The 17,685-nt window shown below is 37.4% G+C and overlaps 1 protein-coding gene across 1 annotated transcript in view; it reads right to left on the bottom strand.

The window, feature by feature from the left end:
* The window catches only part of HECW1 (HECT, C2 and WW domain containing E3 ubiquitin protein ligase 1), a 486,667-nt gene that overhangs the window by 329,075 nt on the left and 139,907 nt on the right, over positions 1-17,685 (bottom strand). Inside the window, exon 2 of the mRNA XM_006925348.2 lies at positions 4,592-4,916. Coding sequence (XP_006925410.2) covers positions 4,592-4,916 — 325 coding nt within the window. The remainder of the gene's footprint in view (positions 1-4,591; positions 4,917-17,685) is intronic.

The raw sequence follows: 17,685 nt of genomic DNA, 5'->3' as shown, positions 1-17,685 counted from the left end.
ACAGCCACAGAGATATCCCTCTCGATTCTCAACCACCACACATGGATGTGAGACCAGCACATTTCATGTCTCCACCCATCCTACCAGTCCTGATGTGGCTTTTTCTTTATATCCTTAGTTATAGAAGTTTCATCTAGCTAGTCTTCAGGTAGTTCTTAAGGGTGATTGTTCTACAATTTAATTTTAATTTTAATGTAATTGTGGGAGGAGGCAAGCACAGCATTAACCTACTCTGCCATCTTGACTGGAAGTCTAAACATCATAAACATTTATGCATTTGATAATCACAGTCAACATCTACAAAGTATAAAACTTACAGAAGTGAAGGTAGAGATAGATAAATTAAAATTTAAAATTTAAAAATATTGCTAGTAATTTTAATACCCATTTAAAAAATGGAAGAACAAATTTAAAAAATCAGAATATACAATATGAGAGAGAGAGAGAGAAAGAATGAGAGAAGTGTAATCTTTGCTTTTTGAGGTGCCTTGTAAACTGAAATTTGTACTTTACCACTGTTATCTCAGTTGTTATGAAACTATGCAAAGTGAGGACATGGCCACAGTATGCATATGTTTCAGTTAACACATGAGATAGATAGACACATACATACATACATACATACATACATACATACATACATGTAGATATAGATGTTTATATATACATTTTCTCTATATAAAATATTCTTTATCTCCAGCTAGATGATAGATAAGATAGATAGATAGATAGATCCCTATTCACAACTAAAATACACATTCTTTTTGACCATACATTGAGCATTTACAAACACTGAGCAGGTTTAGGTCACTGAAGAAGACTCAAAACATTCCAAAGAACCAATTTTATCATATCATAATTGCTAACCTCACACAGATGGAGCAACCTAGAAGATACAAAAGAAAATATATGTCCCCAGGCACCAACCTATTGGGGGTACTTCAGAGATGACATTTTAGAGAATTTTTAATTTTGCTCTGAATTATCTCTTGATTTGCTGAAGTTTGAATGCATGAGTATACTTAGTTTATGTTTTAAATAGCTCAGCAAATTATAACATGGCATAAAGATAGTATGTTATAGCATAGTATGATAATTATATAATTTGTTAAAATTCTAAATTAATAAGCCAACTAATTTTGCAAATTATGAGCACATTATGCCACTTTATGTATTCAATTATAGTTTCATGGTTCTAATTGTATATTTAGTTTATGTTTAGGCCATTTTAATAAGGTCTGTTTCCCAACACAGTCAAAGGAATGGCTGTTTTTAAAAATTTATAATCTTGAAGAGAATTTTAATATATTAAATTTTACATTAATATTGGAATGTAAAATGAAGAGGTCAAAAATACTTGAATATATAAGTTCTCATTAATTTAGCATTCTAATGACCAGAGGTATTAATTGTATTCTTCAACTTATGTATCCTAACACAATTATATAATACTGTTCCCTTAGTGTAGGTAAGCCATGGGCATTGCTGAATCTTTAACCATAAGTACAGGATTCATAAACACTTAGATTTCACTTGTCAAAGTCAAAAAGGCATTACTGAATAAATAATTGCAAAACTGTTTCCTGAAAATGCTGATTTCCAGCCAATTTTCCCCTATGTACTTTTTTTTAAACCAAATCATAAGCTTGTGCCTATTTATTGACATTTTAAATGTCTTTCCAGGTCCTTATTGGTTTGGTAAAAAGCTTTTATCTATAATGTACAATTAAAACAATTGAGTACACACTAACAGTCAAGCCAGGCTTCATTCGGCCTGGCAATGATGGGAATTTGCCATGATGCATTCTGAGAACAGAGCTACCTGACAAATTAAATCAAGACACAATGTATTGCTCAAGAGGCAGTAAACACACAGGATCTCATTAATTCTGCTCAATGATCCTGAGAAGAACATTGTAATTTTTTTCCTCTCTATTTTGGAGATAAGGAACCCGAAGCTCTGATGACAGCTCTGATGACAGTTCGCCAGTGGGACAAAACCAGGTAAAGTTGTCACTGAAACCACATGATCTTTTCCTATTCTATGCTGCTAGGAGAGAGAATCCTTCATTACTCTCATATAGTTCACAAAGCACTTGATAAATGATGGCAAACAAATGCAATTTCACTGTTATAATAATAAGAAAACTATTATTATTATCCCATCACTGGATTCCTGGCTAAGGACATCATTGATGACTTGGTGACAGTGTCAGTGTGTAAGGCCATACGTCCCCCTATACATATCTTACTCTCTATGGGAGAAGAAAAGTGATGTTTGCCTGGAGAGCTCTAAAGTTTAGAGCTGAAAGCATCACAAACCTGGGCTCACATGGACATTTAGGTTGTCCACTGATGGGGAATGGCTCATACCTGATATTGCACTGGAATGTGAAGAGATGTTCCAATAGTCATTATAGGGTCTGCTGCCAGAGAATAGGCAGCTATGTGGCCTTGGGAGACATTGAATTGGTTGTGAAATAACAGATTAGATGAAATCACCACCTCTAGAATTAATTTCATAATTTCAAATTTATGAGATTAGATAAAATCACTACTTCTATGATCTGGTTTTTGGCAAGGCACTGCAAATCTGACAGATATGTTACAAAAGACCTATGAATTATGAACTTTTAAGATTCACAGATAATTTCGGATTGCGAAATTATTTTTGAAATGTTATGCCCCCCAAGCGTTGTCATTTTGCATTAAATAACTTTACAGTTATCTATGTGTGGCTACCATGAGAAGAACAAACTGTCAAATTCAGATATGATGAGCTGTATTTACTTCTGTCTCAGTAAAAGTGTCATATTAACACCAGATCTTATTCATTCACGGAGTTTCATGGCAATACTGCTGACTACCCTTCTTTCCTCTCTCATCTTCTTTGTAGGCTCCCAGTTTTTGTTCCACCTCTCCAACATTCTGCATCTCCTTTTTTGAGTTCCTTCTCTGCCTCTCTTTGACAGTTTTCTGGTGTACTCTTTCCATGCAATCCACAAGTGACCTTATCTACTCTCAAAGTACCAGTTACCCCAAGTCTATACCCCTGTCCCAGATGTAGGGCTGAGCTCCAGCTTCATCATTCCATCACCATGGATGAGTGTCCTTCAGATGCCTACTTCCATCCTCCTCATGCTCCTTTTCTAGCTGTTATCTGACCTGGGGAATGGATGACATTGACACTCACCACTGCAGAAAGGAACATCTGTAAAGAATTGATTCAAAACTAGATCTCAAGCCAAAACCCTAATTGCTTAAGGTGGTAAATAAGTAACACTTATAATTAAAATAGGGATAGGTAGGAGGGGGACTATGGCAAAACTGAAGAATGTAGGCCAGTCTAAAGGGATAAGCTAATGCTTAACTCCAGCTGACCTGAGCCATATACATTTACAAGCCCAGTCTGACAAACTGAAGGCTTTTATGAAGGAAGATTGGAATTAAGATATTCATGTGAAAACTCTACATTTTTAAATGTGATAACCAATCAAATTTAAAACAATATGGACTGAACAAAATAAGCTTGGTGGTCTATTATTTTGCAAGCTCTGTAGTAGATCAATGGTATCCAAACACTTTTATTCAAGAACTATTTTTAAAGCAAATTAAATTTTCCTGTTTGGTAGTCCAATTTAGCTAGTAATCACTATTTGTAAAAATCTCAAAAATTATGTTTCTCCATCTTTATAATAATATGTGTATTATAAATACACTAACCAAACTGATTGCAAAACCTTCAAGATAGCCAAAAATATTTCCTTAAAAGCTATTCAGATCAGATGCCCTGTATTTTATCATAAAAACAGTCCCAGTTGTAAAATATTCATAACAATCATTAGTTTCTGTGATATTCAATGATGTTAAATCTAGAATTGCATTTCTGAATGTGTAAATGTTTTATTGCGCAGACTGAATACAGAAGGCCTGGCCTCTGTTGAACTTGATACCTGACTCTAGTGGTCCCCCTTCACTTGCTGATTTGCAGTGTAATTGAGTCAATTTTCACCACATCTGATTCTATCACGTAAAATAGATGAAACATGTTTTTCATATAACTTTAATTTTGTAATTTCAAATTTATGAGATTTATGTTCTCCAGCACCATGAACTTGTGTAGTCATTTTCCTTTTAGTCATCATACTATTCCTTAGCCTGTGGTATGCTTGCGTTCACTGTCTATAGTGAAAGAAGTAACACAAAGCAATAAGAATGTTGAAAGAGAAAGTGAAAAAGGGGCCTATAATCATGTTAAAAACAACAGTGAAATTAACTCTACATAGATGTGCAAATGGTAATGATGTTTGTGTTCAACCACTCCTCACCCTACTACTTTATGATTTTCTTCCATTGAATAGAGACACCAACAGAAGCCTTAGTGTGTGGTCTTCAGTGTGTTAAAATTTGGTGAATAACACATTTGATTGCAAATTGTGCATTTTAATTAAATTATAGAGTTTACTGAAATATTAAAGCATACATAAGAGTGAATTATGAACTTGTATACTTGTTGAATGCCCAAACCACATTCCTAAGACCATAATATCTGTGGCACACTGTTAGCTGGTCTAAGTGCTATTCTACTCACCAATGAGATACATTCCGATCCAGTCTCCAGCATCCACTTCCTCCTTTATATCCCAGTGAATAACCAAGTCTTGCGAGTGCCCTATGGAGTAGTAGGAGCTGCTGACCATGAGAGTGGAGCGGCTGTCTGAGGTGACCAGGTCGGTGTCACTGGTGGAGCGGGGGATGGTGACAGTGCCATGGGGGCCCGTCCTGATAGCCATGCTGTGGAACTGGCTGGGGTTGTAGCTGTGACGGAGAGGCTCCTTGCAACGGCGTCGGTTCTGGGAGTTTCTAGATGGAGATGCCATGGCGGCCAGGCCCAAAAACCTGTTCTGGTACAGATTCTGTGGGGGCAAATAGACAATCAGAAGGGGTGGGAGATGCTAGCTATAATGTCACTAATTTCATAGGAAATGAAGAATGTGCATAGAGAAAGGAGTGAGTGAGTGAGAAGCCCCCTAGAAAGATTCGAAACACATGCTATGCCTCTGGGTTCACACGGAAAAGGCAGGAATAAAAATATGAGCTAATCAAGGGGCCATGCATCTCCAGCTTTGTTGTAGCCTACCTCTCCCAGCTACCTCTAGCCTGCTTGGTATTAGAAAGCCTGTATGTGTGCAGAATGGTCCTGAGGGTGTGATTGCCCCCAAAGTGAAATCTCTTGAGTTCTCCAGCATCAATACAATTGAATCCAATTTTATCTTTATTTAGAGTAAGTGATGGTTATTATCACTAAATATTTTAGTGATCCCTGCAGCTTTCAAGACACTACACATAGCTCTGAATCAGAAGTGGTTTCTGCTGGGTGAGGTGGTGATTCCCAGCACCAGTCTACTCTAGATTATATAAGTCTATTTAGCAGTAATTTAGGCTTGTACTTTTTCAATCTTCCAGGACCAGGGCACTTGTAAAAAGTCCATTAACCTGAATAAAGCCCAGTGTTTTCATTCTGAGTTTCAGTCCTTCATGATCATGTAGCTTGCATTTTCATTCATCATTTGAGTTTCTTGTTAGGAATTACTCTGACCTCACTGGTAGTAACCATGGAATTACTATAGGCAGAAAAGCCAGACTTCAGAAAGCATCTCAGTACACTACTGGTACTATATGTCTTATTTTAAAAATATACTTGTCACTGCATTTTGAAAACTGTATGAAAACAGATGGACCATGGTGTTGCCTGGAAACCAGTCCTCCTCTAAGGAACATAGGTAAAGCCTTAAACCCAAGAAGCATTAATAATCCACCCACCTCACAGTCACCCTGGCTCTTCTGGGAAGTTCAGAGAGGATCTCTGTAACCTAACCAGTGTCCTGGGCACTTTGTTCAGAGATCTTTGTAAAATCTGCCCCCCCCGCAAAAAATAAAGACTGCTGTTAGAGAACACTTCTTCAGCTTGCATATACTTTGCAAGGAGTGATAATGTTTTACAATATTATTATGGAGATTAAAAGCTACTTGGAATTAAAAACCAAAGTCAAGTATATGAGTTAGACCAAACCATATTCAAGTTTGCTGAAGCATCAATCAACTTCTAAGATGTGACTCCCTAAAAAATTTATATAACCTTTTAGACCTCAGTTTCCTGATCTATAAATGGGTTGTCAGAATTTAATGAGATAAGGAAAATTAAGCTCTTATCAAAGTGAGTGCTCAATAAATAAAAATCTGCTACTAAAATACTAGTAAACTAGTATTACTTTAGTAAGAAAGCCTCACTGAAATGTAGGTCCTGGGCAGTTAGCCAGGCTCACTCACTGGCCAAGTATCCCCTCACCTCAACACCAGAGCCCTCATACTGAGGATCATTCTGAAGTAGTCTTGGCCCTCTACTGTTCCTTACAAAATTAAAATTGCAAATGTATTTGTAATGATGGCCTATACACTATTATTTTTTTGCAGGGTCCTCCCTTTATTTGTAAGTTTTGTGCTTGAGTAGGAAATGTTTGCATTGATGTTGAAAAGAATGAGAGATAGATTTTTATCCATGTACTGTCAGTCAGGGCCTCAAAAAAAGATTAAAGAGTGCTTTTCTTCTGTTGAAGATATTTCTGCTGTGGTATTTTTACCAGAATTCCCTGGAAATCATTTAGCACTCCTGAAACTATTTGTCAAATCACATCAGTGATCACTGGCCACATGGTAAGAATAATTAGTTAAGGGAGATATTGTCAGTAATTTACTAGAATGAAATAGTGACATTTGCCTGGAATAAGAAGGGCAGCCTCAAGCTGTTTCTTGAAAACCATGCTCTTCTGGTCCCCCACCCTATCTTTGCCCACATTCTCCCCATTTATATTTGTAGGCAGTATTCATATTTTGAAATTATGCTTTACCATCAAACTTACTGTGAACTTTCTTTGCATCCTTTCCTGTTCTCAAGAGAATGAGCCTTTCTGCTCCATGATCCCACAAGAGTCCCATTTCCCTGTAAGGATTTTTATTGTGTTATTGCTAGTCGTCCTGTCCATGCTCATCTCTATGCTGTGAAGACCTCGAGGCCAGTGTTCCTTCATCTTTTATATGCCCCTGGACCTGGCAGAACTACTAGCATTAAAAAAAACCTCAAAGCTTTAATTAATATAATTTATTTTATTCAATTATGCCCCTTCTTTTTCTAAAAAGGGTTTAAGGTGGCTATTAGAAGTAGATAAAATACAGAAAAACATGGTAAGTTATTAGTAGATGGTGCAGATAGAAACGAAAATATGGAGACACAAAGTTATGTGAGAAAAAGGTAACATAAAACTATATTCACCGCATTCTAAGGGGTGTTACTATTAAAGACTCACAACAGCTGCTTCCTGAATGCAGCAAGTGGATAGTTGATTCCTGACCAGTAATTCCTTTGTGGCCATGTTGCCCCCAGGCATTCACAAGTGTTCTAGTTTACACTATAGATTCATCTGTTGACAGAAGCAATTTAATCATTCTCCCTTCACACCTGAAGATGGGAGATAGATGAGAATCTGTCCTGTTTTTAAAAAAGTTCTGGATAAACAACCTCTCTTCTTAGACAATGATTCTAATATTTAACAACCTCTCGATTCTTCCTAATCTCTGAGGCAAATCTGATTTACAGAAACCATGCTTCTCCTTCCTCTCTGCAAAGTGAAGTGGCTCCCCATTCTCTGAGGAGAAAGTTAACTGGTATCATTAAATTGCTCCCAGTTTTTTCTTTATCCCATCAAATAATTCAAGTGCCTATTATCTCCTCTTACATTTGTGATAGCCAATATGACACTAATAAGAAAATTCTGAGAACGTTTGTAAAAGTTTTAGTAATATTGTAATAGTAATCTTTTCCTAATAATTAGTTGTAATCAAGGGTCCCTAGTTAGGGCTATGTTAAGCATAAATTTTAATTGACCCGTGAGAAAAAGTGGGTCCACTGAAAATATCTGATCACATTGTATCCTACTTCACAGAAAGTAAGATTGCATTTGCTGGCTTGTTTCCTATCTGTAGCAGAGGATCCAACAATGATGTTTTATTTATTTGTTTTTCTTTCTAACTTAAATAATCGCAATTGTTGAAATGTTTTGGATTAAGTGATACGTTGTTGGATTTTCTAAAAAATTTTGACACAGGACTTCTGTGTTTAATGTTTCAAAACATTCTTTTCAACACAGTATGTTAGCAAAAACTGTAAAGAGATAAAATCTTAAAATCATAAAAGCAAAAAATATCTCCTAGGAAAGGAATATATTATATTATGCATTATTTTTATTTTAAAGAACAAGGGAGACAAATGATTCTGCTGTGTCAATTTCTAACTGACAAGATCATTAATAGGTTTTTGGTTTTGGAATATAAAACTGCGAGTGAGTGCCATCTCAGAAATAAAAAGAAAGCAAACAAAGGCATATCTATAATAGAAAAAAATGATTCTTAAAAATTGCCCCTACGTTAAGAAATCAAAAACTGTTAGTGAAATCACAGACTCTGAAGGAAACTTTGTTAAAGTATACAAGATGAGGTTTGTGAGGAGAAAAAGGGATAATGGTAGTCAGGCTCCTTCCCATATCCGTAGCTAACTCGAAGCAAAAGAAACTCAGCACTTCTCCCCTTATGTAACCATGTGCCCAGTATGAGTGCTCAGGCTCCCATCATCTGGCAGTGTGCCACTATTGCTTAACCTGTGTGTAAAAGGTGCCGCCACCATGCGAAGGTGTGCCATGCCCTTGCTGGATAATGCTGTCGCCCTTTGAGGTGGGCTGTACCATTTCTGGAATAAAGAGCTATGTCTCAGTTGCCTAGGGCTCCTCAAATTTTCTTCCAACTGCCGGAGTCTCTTACCTCTTACCTTGGAACTGTGACTCTACAACAATACAAGGGTATAGAAACTGGCATTATTTAGTTGGAAGAAAGAGCATAATAATTTTTGAGGTCATGAACAGATTTTATTTTGAGCACACAGATGCCTGAAACTTTTATTATCCTGTACTTAGCTCTAGTTATGCCATCAGCAGGATGATAAAACTTTTTAAAAAGTTATATATAACATCTCTTTCTACAATGTATTTGATCAAATTTACAACAAAAAAAATATACAAAGAAATAAGGAATTAGAAAAACAGAAAACAGGAAGTAACAACAAGAAACAGGATAATATTCATTATGAGCATATACTCTATGAAAGGTACTTGATATATTATTTCATTAAAACCCTGTCATATATCATTATTCCTGTTTTAGTGAGAAACACAGCTTAGAACTGTTAATGAACATTTCCAAGATCACACCTCTTGCAGCAGGAAATGGTGATTTGAGGCTATTCAGTGTAATTAGAAGTAGGAGCTTTTACCATTCTTAAGTACTCTCTCCAAATTTTAACATGGACTCATACAGTTGTGGTAATTGAGATTTAGATATTTCTCCAAGCTACTTAGCAGCCAAGAGGATAAAGGAAAGTACAGTATTCATGATTTTTTTCTCCCTCCATATTCTTAATAAAATCTATCATTTTAGACTTTATGTAGGGAACACCTCATGATGTGGAACAATATGTTAAAAGACTTTTTTTTTTTTTTTTGGTATATCACAAATATAGTAGCTGATTGCTTGTACAAGCTTTGACAAAAGCCAAAGTCATAATATAAAGAGAGTCTATTAAGGACTGAATGAATATGTTTAGCTGTGTTGCCCTTGACCACTTTCAAATGTCCCCTTGACTTATTCTGCCCTTATGCCTCAAACTTTCTGCTCTCAACTCAGAGCCTGTTCTCAATTTTTCATCTCCCTCTAGCTTTGATGCAGATAAATCAGAGGCTAACTGACATGTTCTATCTGCAACTGCCTTCCTTACTTGTTAACTTCTTAAGGAGGCAGGCACCAAGGGAGTACAGCACAATTGTTGCCTAGCTCCTTTAGGTCTCAATTTCCAGCTAAAGTAGTGCCTAACTAGAATGTAGCAGATGCTCAGTAAATGTTTTGTTGAATGAATGGTGAATGCATGGGTAATGTGGGTTGGGTATATCTGCCTCCTGTGTCTCAGAGCCATGAGATACTGCTCTCCTTTTGGAGCTCAGGAACACTTCTCAATGCCTATTTTGCATAAAACACAAGTCTTGGTACCCAAAATCCCCCAAGTTTCTGGTTCCTGAATGACACTTGTAAGAAGGGCGAGTTGAGGCAAGATTAAATACTGCCCCTGGGTCCTCTTTTGTTCTACTTCTTGAGATTTGAGTCCTGCCTGTACATTCATATGTATGCTCTGAAATGATTGTGTGTGATTAAGGTCATGTGTCAGAGGTGGGTATGAGGAGCTGAGGTGGCCTTAACCCATCAGATGGCCGAATACCTCAGGGAGAGGAAAGGCGGCTATGATACCACCATCTCTATCCTACATTTTAGCTCCTCAGCACCCATTCCCAAACTTGTGCTTCAAAACTGTGCTTTAAAGCCATGTTTTGAAAAGCTTTTTTGTATGTTGGCTATTGTGCAGAAAAAATGTTGCAGAATTACATAAACTGAATTGTACGGGCTCCTTTTCTTTGAAGAAGAAATAGAATCCTACACATTGTCATCTGAAAGAGAACATTAGGCAGAGAAAACTTTAATAAGAAAATTGAGCCAAGCCAGGGAATATCCATATAGGAAGTCATAATTTAAAAAAACTAGAGACTTGTTAAAATGACAGTCAAACACACTATTTTAGGAACACATAAAGCTATCACTTGTGAAAATAATCCAACAATAGGTTTAAGGAACAACTCCCACTCTTCCTCTGCAGCCCCACTGATGATAGCAGAGGGAAGGAAGACTTTGCTCCTTGTTGTCAGATGCCATTCTTTCTCCTCATACTTAAGAGGGGCGGTCTGGCCATTCTTTATTCAGTACGTACCTTTTGCCACTTTGGTTAAGTCTGGAATTTCTTGGTGCAACTCAAGAATGAGGTTATTGAAAATTGAGCAGTTTGTATGGCCAGAAAAATGGGCGAGGGGCTGTGGGCGAGAAAAGAGAAAGATGTAGGAGACAAAAAGGGCCTTCTCATATTTAGGAAAAATTTCTGATCTTCCTAGCATCTCTTTCTGATTTACATAGACAGGAAAGTAGGAAAAGTCATTCAAAGTAATATTCTTCTGTGTGTGTGTGTGTGTGTGTGTGTGTGTGTGTGTGTGTGTGTGTGTGTGGTTGTATGAGAGAAAGAGAGAATCTGAGAGAGAAGCAAAGACAGAGAGACTGAGAATGAATGAGAGTGCACAGATGTGAAAAGTTTTCTGTTTTTTTTTTCTTTTCAATATTAGACAGATCTGTTTTTTCCTCAAGAGAGTTCCACCATGATGGAAATTTGAAAAGTTCCTTCTGACACACTCAAGAGTGACATATGTGTTTTATCTCTCATGACCACAGTGATGCTCCAACCAGGTCATGGCACTCAAGCTCCAGGGACCCTGCTTACCACTCTGTAGCCACCTGGAAACAGAGGGAAGAAGAGTAGCTGGCTGCATGGTGCCTGCATCCTCCTCCTAGCTTCCAGCACTGAGAAGCTGTGAGAAATATCTTGACCACCAGCTCCTACTCTCCAAGAAGGGCAGCTGCATGCTATGAACATGGCAAGCAAGAGGTAGAGTCATGACCGGAACCCAAGTCCCAGTGGCTTGCCTCTCTTAGGAAGGAGCATCAGTCTTGTGGAGAATGTGAGACACAGTATATTTCCCTCCTCTATTCATGATCCTGTTCAGATTTCCCAGCTAATAAGCAATGTGGATAGGCAATGATTATAGTTCTAAAAAGTACATTTCAGTAGGAGTTAATACTCAAATACATTCTTATTTGTGGTGGAGGTTTGGGGTTCTGTGTAGATGCTCTTTTATAAATTCTTACATTCTCTGGGAGGTTGAAGCCAGCATAGTTGGCTGAAGTTTTGAAGTAAACCATTTTTAGTTTCCTTTTTTCTTTAGCCCATTAAATGAGCAAATGCTTACTGAATACTTAGTATGTACTTAGTAGTGTCTATACTGTGCTAAGTATTGAGCATGGATATAGAGGTGAACTTAACAGTGCTTCTTCCCTCACAGAGCATTGTGCTGCAGACAGACATTTCAGCAGTCAACTTTGACAAAATGATAAAGACAATGACAGGAGAAGTAGACAAGGTCTCCTGTAAGAGAGAGAGATGCTGGGAATGCCTTTGCAGATGGGGAAACAGTGATGCTGTATTTGGAAGGAGGAGTAAGAAGGTCACCAGCAGGGCAAAGGCAGAGGGAAATCTAATATAAGCAAAAGGAACTCCAGCTTTACAGAAAAGCATGGTGTGCCTCCAGATTCAGCAGAGCTCCTCCCAGCTGCCTGTCAGAGAGCGTCAAGAGGGATAGTTGGAAGTGTGGGAGGAAGGTCTCTCATGCCATGTCAATGCGTAGGATCTCCCTCCTTGGAGGAATGGTAATCATAGAAGATTTTTGGTTTGGGGAATAATACAATCTGTTCACCCTGCAGCAATGAGGAGGAGAGCAAGGGGCAAGCTTCAAATCTAAAACCCACAGTGCCACTGCAGTGTAGTCCTTAAGTCTCACTGTGGGAGGAGAAAAGGTCAAGAGATAAGGTATGGCCTAAGTCTTTGAAGTGGTGTGTAAATAAAGGAGAATCTGAAGGTACAGTCATGGAGACCACAGATGGCACCACATGTAGCCTGTTTTCACTGGGACCTTATGGCCATTGCATTCATTCAGGAATACAGCAGTGTCAGGCACCATGCAGCCACTAAGGCAAACCATACTTATGTTTAATTTTGTTATTATGGGATTTTGCATCACTTAATAGCATGTGTCTCAGCATACTTTGCTTCTCAGAATTAATAAGGAGAAGTAAATTTCAGTATCTTTTCAGGCTTCATTTGCAAAGGTTGACCAACACACATCAATAAGGAGTAAATTAGACTGACTTTGTGGAACATATTGAATTTGTAATTTTATCTTACCATATAATGCAGTATGAAGGCTATCCTTTACCATCGTATAGCAAAGTAATGTTGCCAGTGGTGTACTAGAGCTAATTAAGATGTAAGTTAAACACATCTGATCATGTACAATGTGATCTGTACCACACTAGGGATAAAGCATGTACTGTGTGGGCTAGATAATATCCAGTGGTGAGAAAGATATGTAAACAAATACAGTTGACCCTTGAATAATATCGGTTTGAACTGCATGAGTCCACTTATGTGCAAAGTTTTTCCAATGAATATAATTGGCCCTTTGTATCTGTGGATTTGCCTCTGTGAAACCATGGATTGAAGACAGTATTTTCCATTCCCAACTGCGGATTCCCAACCACAGGTTGAAAATACTGTCAATCTGCAGTTGGTTTAATTCACAGATGTAAAGGGCTGACTGTAGATTCAAAAGTTATATGCAAATTTTCCACAGCACAGAGGTCGGTACCCCTAACCTCCACATTATTCAAGGATCACTAATTTCAATATGTGGTGACAAACAAGTTAAAGGGATTTAAAGGATAGGAAAATAACTACTTATTTCTGTCTGAAACTTTAGGAAGAAGTGGAAAAGTTGTACATTAGGCAGAGGGAACATATACAAAGGCATGAAAGTTGTAAAGACTGCCCATATGTGTTCAAGAGACAAGAGGGGGACCAATGCATCTGAAGCAGAGGATGCATGGGGCAGGAGCAGCAGTGAGAAATGAAGCTTGAGCCGAAACAAAACCAATTTAAAGGCCATATGTGCTGAGGTAAGGAGAGAGGCATTTTTGTGGGGTTGGAGAGACTAAGTTCTTTGAAGATGGGGAGAGATCTAGTGGTGGGCTCACCTACACTGTGCTTTCACAAATGCTATACTGCTGAACATCTTCCTTCAGGAGGAACTTGACAATATTTCTGCCAAAGAACTAGGGTGGGTAGATAGATATGGCAACGCTTTCACTTAAGTAGCATGGGAGGTTGTCAGCTCTGCTTTTTCAGATTATCTGTCAGGACAGAGAAAGGCACTATCTTGGACTGCAGCTCTAACAAAGATGCCATTATTAAGAACAGGAACCATAATTATCCATTATCAGTACATAGAACTGAACCAGCAGCAGTAGCACTTTCTGTCTGATAATAAATGCCCCAGGTGAACACATTCATATCTGATATAAATTCAATGTTAATACCTGAGGCCATTTTTGAAGGCAACTTAGAGCAGTGTTGAAGAGTAAAATATAAATAGCACTTGGCAATATAAATTCTGGTCTCTCTTGCCTTTCCGTTTTATATCTATTTCTCTACCTCCCTTGAGAAGTGACAAAACCAGTTCATATCTCAGATGTGGTTATAGGTAATAGATTTTTTTCCCCCAAGTTCCTTCTCTCTTATCACTATGTCCACTCCTGAGATATTTCTAGCCTCTGTCACTCAGTTCCAATTCTAGACATCACTAATTCTCTTAGCCATACCAAGTTGCACCCAGGCTATAATATGAGCACCAACAGATGGTTTAAATATAGAAATATCTGTTGGAAGAGAAGGAAATCAGATAGAACTGTTGCTATTAAAATAAAATTAGGCTTATTTTCAGTGATTTAAGAGAAAATGATTGGAACAGTCAAAATGATAGAGAAAAAAATCAACCCATAGTATCTCTATCAAATTCTTAACATATATTGAAGAGAGAAATGATGCAAGACCAGGGACAAAGTGTTATTTTTTAAGTAAACCATAATGAAATGGACAAGTATCTACTAGTGTGAGTCCCTTGTGGAAAATTCCAATAACATCAAGATATCCCCATGATTAAAACAAGCAAATCAGGTGACCTAGGTGGGTGCCCCGTTACTCTATTATCAGTTATTCATGGAAATGGTAAAAGGAAGGGAGTGTTCTATTTTGAAAACAGAACAGGATTTGTTATTCAGCTCTAATGGCATTGGGGAAATCAAGATTATGACTAAAGTGGATTCGGAGTGAGCATTCAGGCTGTGGTTATTCAGACATCTGGCTGCCAAGACTTCCCAAATGTAGGACCACCTAGGTGCAATGTCTTGCTGGGTTCTACAAAACCACAAAGAGAAAAAACAAAAACCAAAAAACAAAAAAACACTTAGCTATTTCCTTTTAAACATGCTTACATGACACTTGTCACTGAAATTCTTGAACATCTTCCACAAAATTCCCTTCTGAAATCTTTCTGATTTTTCAGAACTAAAGAGAAGGGGCAATCAATGGAGGCAGGTTGGTGACTTTGTACTCATGGACAAAAGCTACAGTCTGCTTGGGTTTTTAGACAGTATTTTCAGTTTTACAGACTAGAAAAAGAAAATGGTTTTCTCATCGTCTATCTTTTTTGCTTGGATGCCTGGGGCCATCATCTGAGCTTGTCTATAATGCAAAAAGGATGTAGCTACCACAGTGAAGTTACAAGCCCTAATGCTTCTCCCTCAATCCTCAGCCACAGAAAATCTTTTTTCAATAGTATAGTATAGGTTTACATTAAATACAATAAAAATACAAGTTAATTTAAATATCTATAGCAATTACCGGAAGGCAAACTAGATAATTATCATCTGGCCAAGACATTTTTCACTCCTTCAAGCCAGTCATAGATCTCAATGATATGGTAATATATTTAAGAGTACTCACTGCCATTTAAATTAGTTAAAAGGCTACCTACACCCAGACAAATAGAATTTCAGAAGTTTAATGATCTGTGTATTTTAGAAAATTTTTTTTTCCTTAGAGGCTTGAATTAATTATTTAGATAAAATTTCTAATTTTCTGTTTTATATTGTTTTATATTGCAAGCAGAAAATATCAGAGGTTAAAGTTTTGTATTCTTTCAGGGATTGATAGCTATAAGAGGATCATGGGTATTAGAAGCAGCAGACACAGCCCTCACCTTCTGGAGTAGCAGCGACAGAGAACTCTCATCACAATGAGGTACCTGGATTGCCATTCAAACTGCTTGTTAGGCTCTTTTGCAAAACCCCAAGAGATAATGGTATTAACCAAAAAAAAAATGAGAAAATGAAGTAATTTGGATTTCTGAAAGGCTGTTCAAGATGAAATGTTAGTTCTGAGGAAACAAGAGCCACAGGTCCATGCTAATGAGTATTAAGTGCAAACATTTCCATGACCTTAGCTTTGCTCTTTGCAGAGAACAAATCTAATTTTTACCAGTACTGGGAAGATGGAGCATTCCATGTCAGTGCCTCAATTATGACCCACAGAGACCAACATTTTTCTTTTGCTTTATTAATATTATTCAAAAGTCATTAGAGCCACATGTCAGAATGGCTTTGAACTACTAAGGGTGAATTTCCTAGACAATTTTCATTTATTTATTCATTCAGTCAACAAAAACATGTGTCAAACACTATAAAATGAACTGAAGTATAAGCTATGGCATCGGCCCTGGAAAGCCAGGACATACTCATGTGAAAAATTAATAATACCCCAAGATACTCTATAGAGTCTTACATACTCTATTACCAAAGTAAGAGGAGAAGAAACACAAATGCAGAGTGTAGGTAGATATTCTTGGTGCATGCCCAACCAGAACATAAAGGAACCAGGACAGATATGTTAAGTTCTATTCAATTTAGGTTTTTTTGTAAAATTGCTTCATCACTGTTTTCTAATAACTCTACTATATATGTTTTGATTGGCTTATTATCAACGCACAAAAGAAGAATCCTTAGAGCCAACCCTAATGCAGCTATCTCATACAACTAAAGGAAAACTTTACAGTCTTAGAATGTCCATCAAAATCTGGATAGCAATTTTCATTTCAACTATAGGGGAAGAGGAGACATGAAAGATTCTTTCTAGGACTGGTGACTGGAAAGCCCTGCAAAACATTTTGGTAAATTATTCCTTCTGAGTGTACCTAAATTATCTCTCTTGGCTGCCACTCTGAGCACTATCCCTATAGAATACTGGCCACTTACATTAAAGGGGAGACAGATTCCACATAGTCTTTACTTGGCAGAGTACAAAAACAATCTGAAAGATAACAAAAGCAATCTCTATAATTAACAGGTTTCTATCTGTGGATTCGAAAGTGTTAGAAATAATCAACTAAACAAAATTAACTGTGACATTTTGGCAAGGACTTGAATGCAAGAACTGATATGTGGCCTTGTTTTGATTATATATAATTCGATTCAACTTAACAAACATCCATTAAATACCTACGCTTTGCAAAGATTTGGGCTAGCTGCTGTTCAGGTTATGATCCTTGTTTATATAAGGCAAGAAAAGCTAAATGCATGAAATGAGAAAAAATTAAAAATAAAACAAATGGCCCTCTTTTCTGGAGATTCTAATTCGGTAGGCTGGGGTGGAGCAACTCTATTTTAACAGGCACCAGCTCAGTTTGGTTCTGGTGAGCAGGCAAGCACTCAGAGTGAGGACATTGTTGTCTCTAATGGGTGGTTGTCACAAAAAGCTGCAAAGAGCATATGGCCATTAGGATATTCCAACAATTGCATATTAAGTACCTTTAAGGTGTTGGTCAGATTTGGGCAAGTGCAAGACAGAGGAGGCCATTCCCATCCAGGAGCAGAGCTATTGAAGTCACCAAGTATATCCTGAAGGCTACTACATCTTGAACAGTTTGTTTCTAAATGGACTCACCAGACTTAGTTCACATGTGGCCTCATTTATCAACTTAAAAT

This window comes from Pteropus alecto, unplaced genomic scaffold, assembly GCF_000325575.1.
Source record: "Pteropus alecto unplaced genomic scaffold, ASM32557v1 scaffold109, whole genome shotgun sequence".
In the NCBI taxonomy this organism is placed as follows: Eukaryota; Metazoa; Chordata; class Mammalia; order Chiroptera; family Pteropodidae; genus Pteropus; species Pteropus alecto.
This window is presented reverse-complemented; position numbering and strand designations above follow the sequence as displayed.